We start from the raw sequence: 18,927 nt of genomic DNA, 5'->3' as shown, positions 1-18,927 counted from the left end.
GACACGTCCCGTTCATGTTTCTACACCACAACCTGCGCCTCTTCTTTTGTTCCCAAACTGACAAAAACATTGGGTGCTACAGGTGGCATTTTGAATTTTGCCGTTATAACATTTCAAGCGGCAAATTTTAAATTGTTAGAAGTGTAACTACAGTATATCCATTTCCTCGTAAAACTCTCGCATCATATGGCTCAGATAATACAATGTTCGTAATCATCCAATTTGATTTTAAAGTAAAGTATGTAATATTTGGGAAAATGTGACTTCTCCTCTTCGCTTGATGCTAGGCTGATGTGACAGGCGAAATGGAATTCATCTTTAGGTGAGGATCGCAATGACGTCACATGTGCCTCAACCATAATTCTTGTATTCAAAGACAGTTCGAATCTCGCAGAGAAAGGTACACTGACAGCCTTCAGACGCTCCTAATAACAAGAGCTGTCCTACGTCTTTGACAGATGGATCAGCAGTAACATTATTTGTAAATGTTAAATATACTGAAAGTACTGCGAAACAAAAATTACATTTTTTACGCAAAAGGAGAAAGACGGATTATCTAATTTGTTGCGAGTCTGTTGTCAAGTTCAGCGGGATTTATCTACAAACGCCTCAGCTGGCAATCAGCACTCCCAGTAAGAGATAAGCTGATACAACCCGTTATCGGAGTTCCCTACACACGTGATATCAGCCCAGCACTGCGGCGCTCCACGTCCTTCTGTAGCAGTGAGCGTCGAGCTGAGGGAGACGGAGCAGCCGAGAGGTCAGCGCCTGCTCGAGTAGCTGCCGCACGCCGTACTCTCCGCCACACGCGATATCTGGCAAACAATAGACACAGGTACTTTGGCATTATGAACGTTCTGTGGTGCTGCACCTCTTATTACAATGGTTATTCACACGAAATCTTCTCAGACATGTGTATACATGATACAATTAGCGACTTATACAGCCCAGTACATTACACAAACAAGCAAACACCGTCGGAAGGGGCCTTGCAGGCCCAACGGTACCGACCGGCCGCCCTGTCATCCTCAGCCCTCAGGCATCGCCTGATATGGATACCGGAGGGTGCTCACTCCATGACAGTGAGCAATCGCTTACCGCATATATATATATATATATATATATATATATATATATATATATATATATATATACTCCTGGAAATTGAAATAAGAACACCGTGAATTCATTGTCCCAGGAAGGGGAAACTTTATTGACACATTCCTGGGGTCAGATACATCACATGATCACACTGACAGAACCACAGGCACATAGACACAGGCAACAGAGCATGCACAATGTCGGCACTAGTACAGTGCATATCCACCTTTCGCAGCAATGCAGGCTGCTATTCTCCCATGGAGACGATCGTAGAGATGCTGGATGTAGTCCTGTGGAACGGCTTGCCATGCCATTTCCACCTGGCGCCTCAGTTGGACCAGCGTTCGTGCTGGACGTGCAGACCGCGTGAGACGACGCTTCATCTAGTCCCAAACATGCTCAATGGGGGACAGATCCGGAGATCTTGCTGGCCAGGGTAGTTGACTTACACCTTCTAGAGCACGTTGGGTGGCACGGGATACATGCGGACGTGCATTGTCCTGTTGGAACAGCAAGTTCCCTTGCCGGTCTAGGAATGGTAGAACGATGGGTTCGATGACGGTTTGGATGTACCGTGCACTATTCAGTGTCCCCTCGACGATCACCAGTGGTGTACGGCCAGTGTAGGAGATCGCTCCCCACACCATGATGCCGGGTGTTGGCCCTGTGTGCCTCGGTCGTATGCAGTCCTGATTGTGGCGCTCACCTGCACGGCGCCAAACACGCATACGACCATCATTGGCACCAAGGCAGAAGCGACTCTCATCGCTGAAGACGACACGTCTCCATTCGTCCCTCCATTCACGCCTGTCGCGACACCACTGGAGGCGGGCTGCACGATGTTGGGGCGTGAGCGGAAGACGGCCTAACGGTGTGCGGGACCGTAGCCCAGCTTCATGGAGACGGTTGCGAATGGTCCTCGCCGATACCCCAGGAGCAACAGTGTCCCTAATTTGCTGGGAAGTGGCGGTGCGGTCCCCTACGGCACTGCGTAGGATCCTACTGTCTTGGCGTGCATCCGTGCGTCGCTGCGGTCCGGTCCCAGGTCGACGGGCACGTGCACCTTCCGCCGACCACTGGCGACAACATCGATGTACTGTGGAGACCTCACGCCCCACGTGTTGAGCAATTCGGCGGTACGTCGACCCGGCCTCCCGCATGCCCACTATACGCCCTCGCTCAAAGTCCGTCAACTGCACATACGGTTCACGTCCACGCTGTCGCGGCATGCTACCAATGTTAAAGACTGCGATGGAGCTCCGTATGCCACGGCAAACTGGCTGACACTGACGGCGGCGGTGCACAAATGCTGCGCAGCTAGCGCCATTCGACGGCCAACACCGCGGTTCCTGGTGTGTCCGCTGTGCCGTGCGTGTGATCATTGCTTGTACAGCCCTCTCGCAGTGTCCGGAGCAAGTATGGTGGGTCTGACACACCGGTGTCAATGTGTTCTTTTTTCCATTTCCAGGAGTATATATATATATATATATATATATATATATATATATATATATATATATATATGATGTAAACAACAGGTACAGCTAAGCTAGTAAGTAATATTTCCTACCACTATTGTAGCCTTACGGTGACTCCCGGCTTAGGACGGAATTTCAATTGACAAATTCATATTTCGTTACAATTTTATTGCCACGTTAAAGATAAACACACAAAATGTCAATGGCTAATACTTATTTTGCTGTTCACTAAAGGATCCAATGTCTCTTACGACTTTTCTAGTAATGCTAATTCGGAGACAAGCTCGTCAGTTGAAGTCTGACAGTGAGCTCCTGTGAGTGCATTTCGTTCTCTTTATCGTGCAAAGAAGCAGCATGTACATTTAACCCTACACAGCGAATTTGTAATGTTGTAAATAATTACTTTGGGTTAACAGCACTCAAGGAGACCACTTTCGCTTTGAAATTACTCACCCTAACGTCATGCAGTTTCCACACTGCCAACACAACCTCAAAATTAGAGAAACTGACCTACTCTTTCCAATTTGAAATGGAGCATGGTAACTTGATGTAACTGCAGATTCACTCGCTGAGTGCTGCTCCTGAAAACAAAAATGTATTTTCATAGTAAAAGTGAAGGGCTCCCATATGCACGTTCTTCAATCATATTGCTTAGAACCGGTTCTTTCTTCCTAGTTCCTGCACTTCTGCTTCTCGCTGTTTGCCTTCCAAGTGTCCTTAATGTTTTGCACTGAAATCTATTTTTATGTGCTTGTAAGCTGAATTTTTCCGCCGTGTTCAGAGTTTTGAAGCGTCTTAATAAAAGACTAACTTTTCATGACACTGCCGCATATAATAAACATGTAGATTAGGCATCCTACACTGATACATAGATATTGATGTCTTTGACCACTTTCAAGTTCCTAACCCAACCATCATTCTAGCTTTCCTTCCTTTAAAAACAGCTACTCTCCGTTTTAAGGAAGAATTCAGTCTAAAACTTCAATTTGATTTAGAAAAATTTAAGGACCACTCACACCTCTGAAGAATTTACTCCTAAATCCCAAAACTGTTTCGCTCTATCCGAATTTCAAGGACGTTTGACAATTGTTTGAAATATTCATTGTGTAAGGGGCTGCGGCACACCGAAAGATGCCAAAAATAATTTCTGAATTCTATCACCATCCAAGAGAACGATCTTTACTTCGGCCTTGGCATGACTCAGACTCGGAAAAATAAGTTGCAAGATTTCCAGGAAATCTGAAGTGAAACAATTGCCAGCCAGTCATTGTAAGTCAGTTACTTTGCCTATTGACTGAGTAAATATAAATTTAGGGAATACATTGAAGTCCTGATCAGTACAGTCAGTAAGCTTGAAAGAAATTGGCATTAGCTTACAACCAGATATCGCTAGCACTGCATCTTCTCAAGAATACTGTGAGTAGATTTTTATTCAGAAATATCAAGGGAAAGGTTACCCTGACGAAATTACGACAAGAAGTCTCATATCACTAGAATGGGAACACTTACGGGACAGGTGAATTTTAATGGGTATGAGGCTTGTAGAAACATTTATTTTTTGATAAAATTGTAAAACAGATTTTTTATTTTTTGTAAGCTGAGTGCCAACTTTTTTATTACTAATATTCACCAACCTGAAGGAAATTTTGCAGGAAGTAGTCCTGAAGTGTTTGCATGCTTCTGTGCATATATATTATCGAAAATGTAATTTTTTTATTGCAGCATCATATTTATGGGTCGATAATTATGAAAATTTAAATCTGAAATTTGAAATAAACGCTGAAATCAAATTATTAATATTTGTCATAAAGTGAATGCACAGAACCGTTGGACTATGTCTTGTGAATGTACCTACAAAATCCAGCATGTGACAATTATGGTGTTAGTAACTAAAGTTGTTTTTCAAGAACACCATTAAAATCATATTAAAAGTTCAGGACTCAAATACCAATGAAACAGTATACTTCAGAACATACATGTTACTACAACTTCACATAAAACACACCATTTTAAAATTCGGTTGCTATGAGGAAGAGGAGAAGTTAAATTTTTGAGTGGAATGAGCCCGTAAGGACAGCGCCGTACAAACTGTGTGTTCATATCTAAGGCTACGCCGAACATCACTGTACTCACTCCTCTGGAGGCAGCACAGTATTTGCACTCCTCCTGCGCTACCAGTGGGCCGTGCTGCGGCACGTAACGGCGTCTCGCCGTCGCATTCTACGGCGAGCGCTCACAGCCCACGCGGCCAGCAAGCGTGAGCCCCCTTGCTCGCCCAGCCGCATCCTCAACAGGCCTGTTGTAGTCAAGCGCTACTAGAAGATAGTTTTAACGTATGTTGGAGGGTTGAAAATCTGTGACCGGTCACTTTTTTATGACAATTTATTTTGTCTTTACGAGTTTCATGCTGGTTTACTCATCTTGCAATGGAGAGAGAAAGTATGGACTTCATTGTCTGTCATTTGCCTGCGTTTTCGCAGAATAGACTTTGTATTCGTTGAAAGTAATGGGGAACCACACGAAAAGAGCAAACGAAAGAAGCGAACCAAGGGGAAAACGTACACTAAAAAAATTTAGAGGAAGCAAATAAAATCATATAGCAGATGGCCTGGGCTGGCTGATCACAAGAATAGCAAAGGATGAGCCAGCCACTCTGCAACACACTAAAATCGCCAGCCTAGAAGACAAGGCGAGATGAACACACACAGGGAGAAGACGAACACCAAGGCAAACAAAATGCAAGGAAAGAGTTACGAAGGGATAGAATGGAGGGAGGGTGGAGGCATGGGAGAGAAGGCCAGACATCCACCCTTAGACTGCATGATAAAAGCCCCCTCACGAATAAAACGTACAACAATCAGCCTTCAGGCATTGTCGCCCAACACAATAGGTAGGGAGCTGGGAACGGCACTCCAACAAGATGTGGACGTCAGTCATGTGGGAGCCACAGCGACGCTGTGGTGGGTGCTCGCAGCGGAGGAGGTGACCGTGTGGTGGCCACCTGTGGCCAATGCAGAGCCGGAAAAGGGGGACAGAGTCATTGCGGGTGGCTCGCATGGATGACCGCCCCACATTCGCTGTCGCCTTGATAACATGAAATTTATTTGGCGTACTCAGGATGTGCCATTCGGTATGAAATGATGATTAAATAGACACCCTAGCTGCAAACAGGCGTTGATGTACTTCATTGGGGACATGTTGAAAATGTGTGCCCCGACCGGGACTCGAACCCGGGATCTCCTGCTTACATGGCAGACGCTCTATCCATCTGAGCCACCGCGGGCACAGAGGATAGTGCGTCTGCAGGGACTTATCCCTTGCACGCTCCCCGTGAGGTCCACATTCCCAACATGTCCACACCACTACATTCGTAGTGCGCCTAATTGCACCATTCGGTATCCCAGTTCGCGAAAACTGCGGCGGAGGTAGGGGCCATGTTTTCGTGACTGTAGTAGATTTTAAAAAAATGGTTCACATGGCTCTGAGCACTATGGGACTTAACATCTATGGTCATCAGTCCCCTATAACTTAGAACTACTTAAACCTAACCAACCTAAGGACAGCACACAACACCCAGCCATCACGAGGCAGAGAAAATCCCTGACCCCGCCGGGAATCGAACCCGGGAACCCGGGCGTGGAAAGCGAGAACGCTACCGCACGACCACGAGATGCGGGCAGTAGATTTAAATTGATAATACAGGTACACAGTAAAAAGAAGTTGTCAATTCTATTTTAACCATTTATTTTAGAGTCTTTTTCAGGCTTTAGTTGTTGCAAACTGATGAAGATGTACCGTTAAATCTATAGTTGATGCGGCCTTGTTTCCGATTACTATGAGTCCAAACAGTCGGAGTCGAGCTAGACCCACACAACTCCTTAAATGAGTTTTGATTATTTTCAGTTTTCTGAGTGATAATTTGACTGTTGCACAGGAGACAGGTATTGAGTAAAATAATAAAACTGCGGTAATCACTTCGGTAATGTCGCTTTCTGGCATTCCGTATTAGTTATGATTTTATTATCCAATTCGGAGTCAATTTAGGTAGAACAAAGTGATATGTGTTAATAAATTGAAGATAAATAGGAGACCTATTATATTAAAATATGTACAGGTCACATTTTTGTAAAGAAGTTGTTTCATCCACAGTGAGGGAAAATGATGGTGTCAGGAAGTTAAATATCTGACAGACTGCACTCATGCAAGTAAAACGTGTATTTAATAAGATGTTATTGTGTCCAGTGCATTCTTGAAAATAATAGCTTTAAATATTTCATCCCTGTTCGAAATTGGTGCTCAGAAGCTGGTACATTCAAATGGTTTTCAACTCTCTTTTGCAGTTTTTCGTGAAAATTCGGATCTGTGTCATACCATTTTGTAGTTTCACTGTCTTTGCACTTGAATGATTCAAAATCATTTCTAAAAAAATATCAATTTTGTTTTGACATCTGCTAAAGCTCTACTTGCCTCATCCAAATCGATATCGAGTTTTTGTAAAATTTTGGAATCATAATTGATGTCATTCAATATCTGGTGAATTAATTCACTAGGGAATACGGACTCGAAACTTGGCATTTTTGTTTTAATACTATCGTGTTCCGCTATGGTCGTCTTTTCCTTGATTATATTAAAAAGAGAAATTTTATTGGAGATAGCGTATTAACTCCACTAGACAATTTCCTCAGATTTAATTTTTTTCAGTGTGCTTTCTGATGCCCCAGTGAATTTAGACAGTAGATCCCAACGCTCAGTGCTATTCTCAAAAATCTACGTGAATTTTGCACTGCTGCGAAAAATGTCTGTATTTCCACACAACTGCTAACGGCATCATTTACCACTAAATTCGAATTATGACTGGTGCAATGTACATACTTGAGTATTCTTAATCTGCTTTTGTAATCCATTATAAATACTACTGGTCACACTGGCCCCATCATAACATCGTCCCAAACACATTTAATATCAATATTTTTGTCAATAAAAAAATAATTCTGTCATCTGCTTGTCTAAATCTGCCGTGTCATATTTGATGACTGCATAAAGACCTAGAAATAATTCTTTTACTTCCGTATGCACTGTTTATCCATTTTCCGATCTGGTTAGTACAGCATATCTGAGTACAATGCATAGCTGATTTATCTTCGATGCATCCAGTGTAGTGTCCATTACGATGGCGAAGTCGTTGATGCTCTAATTTGTTGTAGCAACTTATTTTGAGGTTCGTTCCCTAAGCATCGATCACTTCGTTTTGTGCTGCTATGGTATCCTTCCTCCTGAAAAGTTCTCTCGATGTCCTCTCAAAGCGAATGAATTCCTTGTTAGAGTCAGTGTGATTTCGAATAACCTTGTGAGAACCATTTTCGAAAATAATGCTTCTTTATGAACTTCATTTTCAGTTTCCTTCTCGATGATATCATTATTTTCCAAAATTTGTACACGCCACATGCTTCCTTATGGCCACATGACAAACTGTTTCCTTTAATTCTATCTGGTAAGTACCTACAGTCCGGATTATCTGTTTACCTGTACACCTTACATTATTCCTTTGCAAGGCCAACAACCAGCAAGGTTGACAATAGGCATCATCTAGAATTGGGGAATTAACAGCCAAAACCAATTAACTGGTTCATACATAGAAATGGAAACATAGTGGGATGTGAATAACACCTGTTGATCTGGTGGAGATCTTTAGGAAATGGTCCTTAAAGCCATAACGGTCCCATGTCAAGAATTAGACGTTTTTATTTGTCACTCAATGTTTTCTTCACGAAGTTTTCCACAACATGGGAAGCTTTATTTAGCCTTTTGAAGAGTGTACAGGTCGTCGGTTCTTTCCCTGTTTTCTGTGCCGTGGAGATTCCATTAACATTATCGTTGACGTCTTCGTGGCTGGCGGTATTTTTAAGTGCAATTATTATCGGATCGTCCAATTGGCTTCTGGACACATACCACATTGAGTTACAATCCACAAAAATGATTGGAGCGGAAGTACTTGTAGAAGACTGAGTAAACGATTTGTCAGTTTTGGTCAAGGAACGTAGAATAAGAAAGTTATGCCACATAGGGTTAGCGTATTCTCATTGGTCAGCGACTTGTTACATCAACTTGCAACCAGATGGCAGCAGTGTTGGCTTGTAGTGTATGGCACATTACAACATAAATTTCTTCACGTCCCTTCTCTTTCCCTTTAATTTAAAGTTTTGACCTGAACGGGTTCACGACACTTAGTGTTAATATTACATTACAAGTTTTCGAAAGAAATGCGTTAAATATTAGCAGCAATGTTATATAGCCACGCAAAACCATTTTCCTGTTTACATTTGGGTATATTTCAGCGTTACTTCATATTTCCAACTTTCTGCTGACATTTGCGTTCCTAATATTCTCCTTCTAAATCGTCTTTCTACTACTTCTGATTTATCAGAATTACAGTACCCTCAAGTACGCTGAAGTAACATTATGATGAGATACGTTGTGCTGCAACGACGCCCATGAGACCGAAAAAACTCTCACAACAGCACTGATTTTGCCGGCACATTGGCGCTGACTGGCCAGCCGCACCAGCTAACTCATAGTTACGTGAACAGCTGCAGCTAATTTATAGAAACGACGACCGACAGAGAAATAACAAAACAGCAATTGCTAACTGGTTTTGAGACAGTGAATCAAAATACTTTAAAACTTCACAAACAGATAGTTCAACTGCCAGTTAAAGGCATATGTCAGTTGAGAAAAAGACCAGAGAAAGAAAGTGAAGCCACTGAGGTCAGTACTCGCCGTCATTGACTCATCCATTAATCTTTCAACGCCCTCGATATCTACATCCGATCGAAACAGCCCTACAGGTCGCCACTGGAGCTGTTATTTACTGAACTGATAACGAACCTATCACTGAAACTGTCCACAAAACCACCCATGACCAACATCCACATTTTCTCTTCTTCTTTTATCAAATTCACAGTACGTCTGTATACAATACTTTTCGGGATCTGTGATGAACAATCGTTCGCTTAGTGGAATTCCTTACACAAACTGTTAAGTTGTCATGCTTATTGCCATATTATTGCTTGTATGTTACAACATGGGCCTCGATGCCACGGGGGATTCTGGGACCATATGGAGCAAAGCCTTCGCAGACATGGGGAGAAAAGGCCAGGGCTTTGCAGGGCGTTCATTTTCGCATGAAATATCTATAGTACTCCACGTTGGAAATGACGCATGGCAGCAACAATGTTCCTTAAAAATACACAATAAGGACTTCATATCCGATCGTAATCACACACTGTATTGCGAAACCCACTCCTTGTTATTCCGCGCCGGCCGCGGTGGCCATGCGGTTCTAGGCACTTCAGTCCGGAACCGCGTGACTGCTACAGCCGCAGGTTCGAATCCTGCCTCGGGCATGGATGTGTGTGATGTCCTTAGGTTAGTTAGGTTTAAGTAGTTCTAAGTTCTAGGGGACTGATGACCTCAGATGTTGAGTCCCATAGTGCTCAGAGCCATTTGAACCATTTTGTTATTCCGTGCCACTCACTATTAATTCACAAAGATTGGCACACACGGCGACTCCGAATTCAAACGACAACACCCGACCAGAGCCAGGGTCCAGTCTTAGTGGACAAGAAATACACCCTCTTATGTTGATGCTATATAGGTCGGAGATATTCTTGTGTTCATAGCTCGTGCCGTTCGAGGTTTCTTAATCATGGTCCATAAAATTAGTCAAAAACACTTGACTCAGCTCAGATATTAGGTAGCTTTTTCGAACATCGTTCATGGAAGCCGAGGGACCCTTCGTCTTGGAGGATCCAGGGCACTGATCTGCTTAGACCTTTAATAGCTATGCGACTGCTGTCCAGCTGTGGCTTCAGTCAGTGTTGTTGCAACCGACATACAATGAACATCATTTAGCAAATATTGCTTGATACAATCCGCCTGTATCTCACAGAATATGTAGGTTGAACACCATTAAAACCGAAACACTGCTGGAAAGGCAAATAAACTGGTACTCCTGCCTCATATCGTAAATGGCCCCCGTGAGCATGCGTTGCGCCACAATATGACGTGGCATGAACTCGACTAATCTCTAGACTACTGCTGGAGGGAAATGAAGCCATGAATCCTGCAAGGCTGTCCATAAATCCGTAAGACTGCGAGAGGCTGGAGGTCTCTTCTGAACAGCACGTTGCAATGCATCCCACATATGCTCAATAATGTTCTCGTCTGGGGAGTGTAGTGGCCAGCAGAAGTGTTTATATTCAGAAGAGTGTTCCTGGAGGTACTGTGTAGCAATTGTGTATATGTGGTGTAGTATCCCATATCACTCCAACTTCACACAACCCACAACATTACAGAGCCTACTGCAGGGAACAAAATAATATGTTATTCATGCCGAGAGGAAGCCGATATGGTGTTTGTATACAGGCAAGCAGATGAAAACGGTCGAGGGACAGTATGTCTTACGCCCTCCAGATCTGTTGTATGCACAGTCCGCTAGATCCCTGCATGTTTGTCAGTCTGAAAGGGCTCGTGATCACACAAACGCCCAAAATGGGCCTCAAACGTTGAGTGATGTGTTGGATGTCTATGAGGGTACTCGTTTTGGTATAGCAGTGCGGCCTCTGGGCCGCCTACATTTTCTTGGCGATGCACAAACACAATGTTGGCTTGTTCCTGACATGAATACCCGAGCATTCTGCTGCTTATAGTACGCTGAGTCAATCACACGTCCCCAACAGAAGGAACACACGGGACATGGTCAGACGAAGTGCCAGTCATCAGCGACAGCTATCATAGCAACGACACATTTCCAGACCATGGGGACATTTTTCTTCCATTTCTAGTCAGAAACAGTCCCAGTAGTTTGCCAGTTTCATTAATCTTTACCATGTAGAGAGTGATGTGTAAGACCAAAGCTCTTCTAAGTTACTCCGTGTTTCAGAATCGTCCACAATGGAAGCAGTGCAGGAGGTCAGCTTGGGCGCCATGCTGGACGCTGGGGACGGCGCCGTGGTGGCTCTGGTGGCCGGCGACACGCGGCTGGTGGCGCACAGGGCCGTCCTGGCCGCCAGGAGCCCCGTGATTGCCGACATGTTCCGCCACGGCGCGCCGGAGGCCAGCAGCGGCCAGCTCACAGTCCCTGACGTGGAGGGCCCAGTACTGCAAGAGCTGCTGGGCTACCTCTACACCCTGCAGGCGCCCCAACTGCCCAGCATGGCCCACCAGCTGCTGGCCGCCGCCGACAGCTACGGAGTGTCCGTCCTGAAGGCAGAGTGTGAGCAGCAGGTGGCTGCACAGCTGTCCATCGAGACTGCGGCGGCCACCGCTGTCCTCGCGATTAGGCACTCTGCTGACAGCCTGAAGCAGGCCGCCGTCGCCTTCATTAAGGCCCACTTGGTCAGTGTGATGGCCACGCAGGGCTGGGCAGATGCAATGCATAGCCAGCCTGAAGATTTGATCGAAGTGTGTCGCCTGGTATCTGATCCACCAGTGGAAGCCAGGTGAGCACAAGACAAGCCACTCATCTGTGTTGCTCAGTTTTAAGTATATGTGTATATCTGAGTCATAAATCTTTCCTACAAAGATTGCTTACCTGCGTCTATGATGTTAAATTTATCGTTAGCAATGGCCTGTCTCTGGTAGTTTATGCAGCCTTCATTAAATTCTCATAACAGGTAAATCGAAAGTCTAAGATGAATTATGTTGATGAGCAGATAACTTAGCTAACACAGGTCTTGGGAGATGCTAATGTTCTGTAGCTTCTTAAATTAGTTTTAAATTACTGCCAATCAATTTTTCTCTTATTTGCGTAAGTACAGGAAGATGTAAAGTAGGTTTTTTAGTTAATTGGTCACATGTCCTGTAAATCATTTGAACGATTATTTTACTGAAATGATTTGAACGAGTTGGTTTACAGGATGTGTATACATGACTAGTGCTAAGAGTAACGAGTGCATTACTCCTGCTCATGCAGCTACAGTTAAAGAAATATTTTTTGTCTTACATGCTAATAGTTTTAAAGTACAAATTCAACCATGGAATGGAGGGAGTTATCTTCTTGTTTTAGGCCCTATGGTATATACTGTATTATATTTGTCTCAGTATGTGATAGATATACCACTATTTCTGTTTTTCTCATTCGGTTCACATATCTACCAATTCATAATTTTGATGCCAACCATACCAAGTACACAATCACTCTTGCAATGTTCTAGATGCTAACATAGTACCGCAGACCTTTGGCTGGAGATCATAATTTCTTTGCCTGTACTTCTGAGACCATTCTGATAAGGTTCCTCGTATTTCAACCACAACAACTATAGTAGGTGAGGGTCTGTCATTCGCATTACTGTTGATTGGTCTTGTAGGTCAATTTATACATATAAGGATCTGAGTACATCATCCACTGGATGCTTGACATATTTCCTGATTGAAACTTCCTGCAGGAGAGCTTCTGTAAAGTTTGGAAGGTAGGAGATGAGGTACTTGCAGAAGTAAAACTGTGAGGACGGGGCGTGAGTCGTGCTTGGGTAGCTCAGTTGGTAGAGCACTTGCCTGCGAAAGGCAAAGGTCCCGAGTTCGAGTCTCGGTCCGGCACACAGTTTTAATCTGACAGGAAGTATCATATCAGCGCACACTCTGCTGTAGAGTGAAAATTTCATTCTAGATATATTTCCTGATTATTTACTAATGCTGTTCCAAAGGACTAAATATTTTAACATACAGTTTAGATAAACCGAGAACTTTATAACAGGGAAGTAACTACCGCTAGTATTTAATAATTCTTGCACTGACGTGGCTAAATAAGAGAGGAACTCCCCTTCTGGCATGTATAACTTCTCATGGGATCGCGATTAATTCCAATTTCAAACAGAAGTGGGCAGTAATATAGATTGAGATTCCAAAGCATCTCAGCCACCAAGTCCAGATACCACGGGAAAGGACGGAGCACAACCACATCACACTACTTGCAGCTGCACCAACTAATACAGCCAGTTATTCCCAAGTCCTCGCGTCACCATGCTGCTCCCTGGCTCTCAGCAAACAGTGTGTTGTCACCACTCTGGACCTGCCTTGGCAACAATGCTCTCCTGGTGACCTTAGCTACCTTAGTCACTTGCTCATGGATACTGGAATCTGCAGACATAAATTCAATCTCTAATTACAGTATCAATTCCTTGCACAGTTGATTCCTTCTCTCAACGCAATAAGTACAAAATTCTGTAGTCAACGTAAGCATTTTCATCCAAAGTCCCTGCTATATGTCTGGACGGCACTAAGAAAATAAATGAGAATCATACATTCATATCGTTTTACTCCAGACACAATGGTAATGTTACACTGTAGCCACTGATACAATACATACTCAATTTGCAAACACAGACAGATGTATAGATCAGTGACCATCTTTCAGGATTCAGTGTTCAGCCTGTATCTTTTCCTCACTAGCTGAAGTCGCACCTGACTTCAACCGCGCTTGTTGTTGTTGTTGTTGTGGTCTTCAGTCCAGAGACTGGTACGATGCAGCTCTCCATGCTACTCTATCCTGTGCAAGCTTCTTCATCTCACTGCAACCAACATCCTTCTGAATCTGTTTCCTGCGTTCATCTCTTGGTCTCCATTTACGATTTTTACCCTCTGCACTGCCCTCCAATACTAAATTGGTGATCCCTTGATGCCTCAGAATATGTCGTACCAACCAATCCCTTCTTCTAGTCAAGTTGTGCCACAAATTTCTCTTCTCCCTAATTCTATTCAATATCTCCTCATTAGTAATGTGATCTACCCATCTGATTTTCAGCATCCTTCTGTACCACCACATTTCGAAAGCTTCTATTCTCTTTTTGTCTAAACTATTTATCGTCCACGTTTCACTTCCATACATGGCTACACTCCGTACAAATACTTTCACAAAAGACTTACTGACACTTAAATCTATACTCGATGTTAACAAATTGCCAGTCTAAATTTTATATCCTCTCTACTTCGACCATCGTCAGTTATTTTGCTACCCATAGAGCAAAACTTACTACTTTAAGTGTCTCATTTCCTAATCTAATTCCAGATTTAATTCGACTATTATCCTTGTTTTGCTTTTTTTATGTTCACCTTACATCCTCGTTTCATGACACTGTCCATTCCGTTCAGCTGCTCTTCCAGGTCCATTGCTGTCTCTGACAGAATTACAATGTCATTGGCGAACCACAAAGTTTTAATTTCTTCTCCATGGATTTTAGAACCTACTCCGAATTTTTCTTTTGTTTCCTTTAGTGCTTGCTGGTCATAGTGCCACACGAAATACATCTGATTGTTATTGGCCTTCTGATTTGTGCATGATTTTTGTTATTATGTACTTAGAGCTTGCGCTCCAACAATTTTTGTATCACTCTAAGTACAATAACTATCTTTCATTCGTGCTTTGTTTGTACGATCTGTATTTTGATATGCTAAGCTACAAGGAGTTGAAACTCAGGACAATATGTATATAAATACATTAGTTCAGTACTAATTGAATATAAATTTTGTTTCGTGTATATTTGAAATACTTTCAATTGTAGTACAGAATATATCGATTATTTATATTTTATTTCTCAGCGTACAGTGGAATAGCTATATATTGGACTCATCTTTATGTTTCAGGCTGAGAAAAAATATCGTTGAGCTTGGTAACACGTTATTAGAAGAAACATGGCTGCAAGAACTGACTGCTGATAATCCGAAGATCATTGCAGACGAATCAGCGCATTTTGCTGGAAATAGTGTTGAAACACATGTATTTTGTACCCCGGAGAAGAGATCGTACGCTACAAATATCTGCAACTTAGAGGAAAAGGAGTATCAAGACTTTGGCTGCAGTTCACGCAAGCAGAGCTTTTCGTCAGACAAGAAGCTCAACACTGATGGTGTTCAGTCAACAGCACATAACTGTACATTGTCTGATGAAGTATCTCTCAGCCATAGCAGCTTCAGCACTCATTGTGTGACGATGCGAGGGATTAGTAAAAAGGAAGATCAATGTGGCAAAATCACTGATAAACTTCGTAGAAACCAGTCCCATGAAATAATGTGTGCTGATGAGGGACCACACAAATTCCATTCTTCTACGAAATCCTTCACCACAACTGATAATCTCAGTCCACAAAGATCTGTCGTTAGCGAAAAATCAGTAACTGAATCAAATCTTCTCAAAAAACCAACTTTAGTACAAGACAGTGAGGAAATAAAAAAATGTGAAGTTTATGGGAAATCCATTAATCAGTCTTATAATCCGAAAACAAGCAAATTAACTCACACTGGCGAGAGTTCACACAAATGTGATGTCTGTGGAAAATCTTTTAGTAAGTCATTCCATCTCAAAACGCACACCCTAAGTCATACTGGCAAGAATCTACACAAATGTGATGTTTGTGGAAAATGCTTTACTAGGTCTGATAATCTGAAAGTCCATTTACGAACACATACTGGATACAGACCACACAAATGTAAGGTTTGTGGAAAATCATTTACTCGCTCTTGTAGTCTTAAAAAGCATTGCTTAATCCATATAGGAAAGAAACCTTACCAATGTGATGTTTGTGGAAAATGTTTTACTCAGTCAGCCCATCTCCAATTGCACACATTAAGTCATACTGACCAGAAAGTGTACCTATGTGATGTTTGTGGGAAATCTTATGCACGGCCTAATGTTTTCAAGTCACATTTATTAATACATCATAAAGAGTGACAACATAAATGTGATTTTTTGTGAGAAATCATTTATTAGGACTAGTAATGTCAAAAAGTATCATTAGTGCATACTGTCGAAAAAACTCACAAATATCGTGTTTGTGGGAAAATGCTTTCCTACATCTGAAAATCTCAAAAAATATTTACTGACACATACCGTACGGCGAAAAGAAAAATGTGAAGTTTGTGGAAAATCATGTACTCTCTCTAGTTATCTCAATATGCAATCCTTAATACATATAGGTAAGAAACCCTACAAATGTGATGTTTGTGGGAAATCTTTTACTCAGCTTATCCGCAATCGCACACTATAATTCATACTGGCCAGAAACTATATCAATGTGATGTTTGTGGGAAATATTTTGCTCGGTCAGATGTTTTAAAAGGGTTTTAATACATAGTAGAGACAGAGCACACAAATGTGAAATCTGTGAGAAATCATTTACTTAGCTTACTTATGTCAAAAAGCAGGCATTAGTTCATTCTGGCTAAAAACCACACAGATATCCTATTTGTGGGAAACCCTTTGCTGTGTATGATGCCCTCAAGAAGCAAACCTTAATACATAACATCAAGAAGCCATCCAAATGTGGAGTTGTGGGATATCATTTACCATGGCTAGCAGTCTCAGGACTCATGCTCTAGTACATATGGACGACAGATCACATACAAGTGTCATTTGTGGGACATCCTTAATTAAATCTATTGATTTGAAGTAGGGTATCCTTATACATACAAGTAGGAAACCATCCAAAATCATGGAAACTGGATACAAAAGTGACATAGTTCAAATGGGAGACAGACCTCACATGAGCCTGCCAGTAAGCTTAATTAGATCAGTAGAAATTGGCAGAGAGATTTTATAAATGAGTGTTAGTTGACATCCATAGCCCATAGATCAGTACTCATTTCAGGGAAATTAACTTAATTTTCTATGTAAACCTTATATCGATAGTTGTAATTTTTGTGGCAGTGCCATTGTGTGTAGTGCATAAGATTCAAGTATCTGGTTGTTTTGTAACAGATTTTATTGACTATGTTCTAAAAGTGACAGATTTGTATGTACTGAACAATGTTCACATTTCTGTATTTGTATCATGTTAAGTGTGGCAAAGTATATACCTTTCCACTTGTGTGAGCTTTTCTATTGGTTAACTAATAAAATTACATCTGAATTTGGCATAATGTATACAAACTCTCCAATTTACCTATATGCACAAAGTTTTCAATGTCTGATAACTATAGCTGTTTAATATACTCTATTAAAGAACGAAAGTTATTCAGTATTCACATATGTCTTCCATTTTTACCAAAGCTGGAGTGGAACAATGTGAAGAAGATCGACCGCGATATAAAAGGAGACCAGATAGAATAAAAGAGGATACTGTTCTTCTTGTGGCACATTTGGCTAATGTATCAAATTTTAGTTTCTGAATTTTTAAGATATGATTATGACATTTTGAGATCAGTGATCTAACCTTATATGTCTTAGTGTTAATGTTTTATGGATTTTTTTAACTTTTACTTATTGATTTTTATAAATTTGTATTTATAGTTTCACCAGTTTGTTCCTAAAAGCTGCTTTGACATTGAGCCTTGTGGAATTATTGTTACAACAATTTGAGGTATCGTTGTTAGCATTAGTATGAGGGATCCAATGTTGCTGTCAATTTACTTTAAACCATTGAGCTACTGTTCTTTTAATCATGGTGGTAAGAAGCATAAATAACTATTCCCTTTGTATAAAAACAAAAGTAAGCATAATTTTGTGCTGGATACTTTTCATATAATTTGGAAGTATTGGTACACATTAAAACATGAGTTTGTAGTTTTGAATTTCTGGTAGTTTCTCAGTTGTAAAACAATTCTTTTTGTGTCAACTGGGAATGACATATGTCATCAAAGCTGGAAAATGGAAACGAAAATGATGTGTTCCTTCTAACGATTTTCTCGTTATCTATGAATAATACATTGCTATTTGCCCATTGTATACATTAATCATTTACAACTGACTCCTACTGTCTTCCTAAAAAGTGTTAACAATTCTTACTTACCATATTATATTTGCATATAATGTAACATACTGTAGTAATTTATATAAGACTGCTAAAGGCGCTTCAGGGAACCTGAGAAACTGTTGAAAGAACCAAACAATTTTGATACCAAGACTGGAGTTTTTATTTTATTTCTCCTCCAATGACGCATTTCACCAAGGCATCTTCAGACTGGCCTACGAGAGAAAATACAACTTTTCATATAAATGCCAAGGCCTCGATCATCAAAATTCGACTAGCAAGGGAAAAAATAAGTTGTTACTGTCAAAATATGGTGTTAAGCACATATGATGCCACGCATACAAATGTCCCAGCAGGAAACTACTGTGGTCAGGATTTTAAGAACGTTGTGCAGTGTTCTATAAGTTAAGAGAAAACTATACCAGAATATGCATAAAAAGTTCTCAGTTAACTTGCCACATCTAATTTGAATAAAATCCCGAGCTTTCAATGACTATCTCCATCATCTTTGTCAGGGGTCCTGTCAGTTTTACCCCTGACGAAGATGACGGAGGTAGTCATCGAAAGTTCGGGATTTCATCCAATTTTGACATGGTAAGTAAACCAAG

At 41.6% G+C, this 18,927-nt stretch overlaps 1 protein-coding gene and 1 non-coding gene across 2 annotated transcripts; one reads left to right on the top strand and one right to left on the bottom strand.

The window, feature by feature from the left end:
* The first annotated feature begins 737 nt into the window (after positions 1 to 737).
* LOC126213083 (zinc finger protein 493-like) lies at positions 738 to 18,346 on the top strand. The gene is made up of 3 exons (XM_049940674.1): positions 738 to 835; positions 11,521 to 12,079; positions 15,219 to 18,346. Exons 2-3 carry the CDS (start codon positions 11,532 to 11,534, stop codon positions 16,300 to 16,302), a joined length of 1,632 nt encoding a protein of 543 aa, XP_049796631.1. The 5' UTR covers positions 738 to 835; positions 11,521 to 11,531; the 3' UTR covers positions 16,303 to 18,346.
* Trnat-ugu (transfer RNA threonine (anticodon UGU)) lies at positions 5,789 to 5,863 on the bottom strand. The gene has a single exon. It is a non-coding gene; the product is annotated as a tRNA-Thr (tRNA).
* Positions 18,347 to 18,927: the final 581 nt, after the last annotated feature.

Source organism: Schistocerca nitens, chromosome 11, assembly GCF_023898315.1.
Source record: "Schistocerca nitens isolate TAMUIC-IGC-003100 chromosome 11, iqSchNite1.1, whole genome shotgun sequence".
Classification (NCBI taxonomy): Eukaryota; Metazoa; Arthropoda; class Insecta; order Orthoptera; family Acrididae; genus Schistocerca; species Schistocerca nitens.
The sequence above is the reverse complement of the archived record's forward strand: the minus strand, read 5'-3'. Positions and strand labels throughout refer to the sequence as shown.

What these genes read in the sequence shown, in the direction of transcription:
- LOC126213083 (XM_049940674.1), top strand. Translation starts at nt 11,532, where the DNA reads ATGGAAGCAGTGCAGGAGGTCAGCTTGGGCGCCATGCTGGACGCTGGG. An exon ending in GATCCACCAGTGGAAGCCAG is followed by an intron (nt 12,080 to 15,218) that starts GTGAGCACAAGA and finishes TTTATGTTTCAG; the next exon opens with GCTGAGAAAAAATATCGTTG.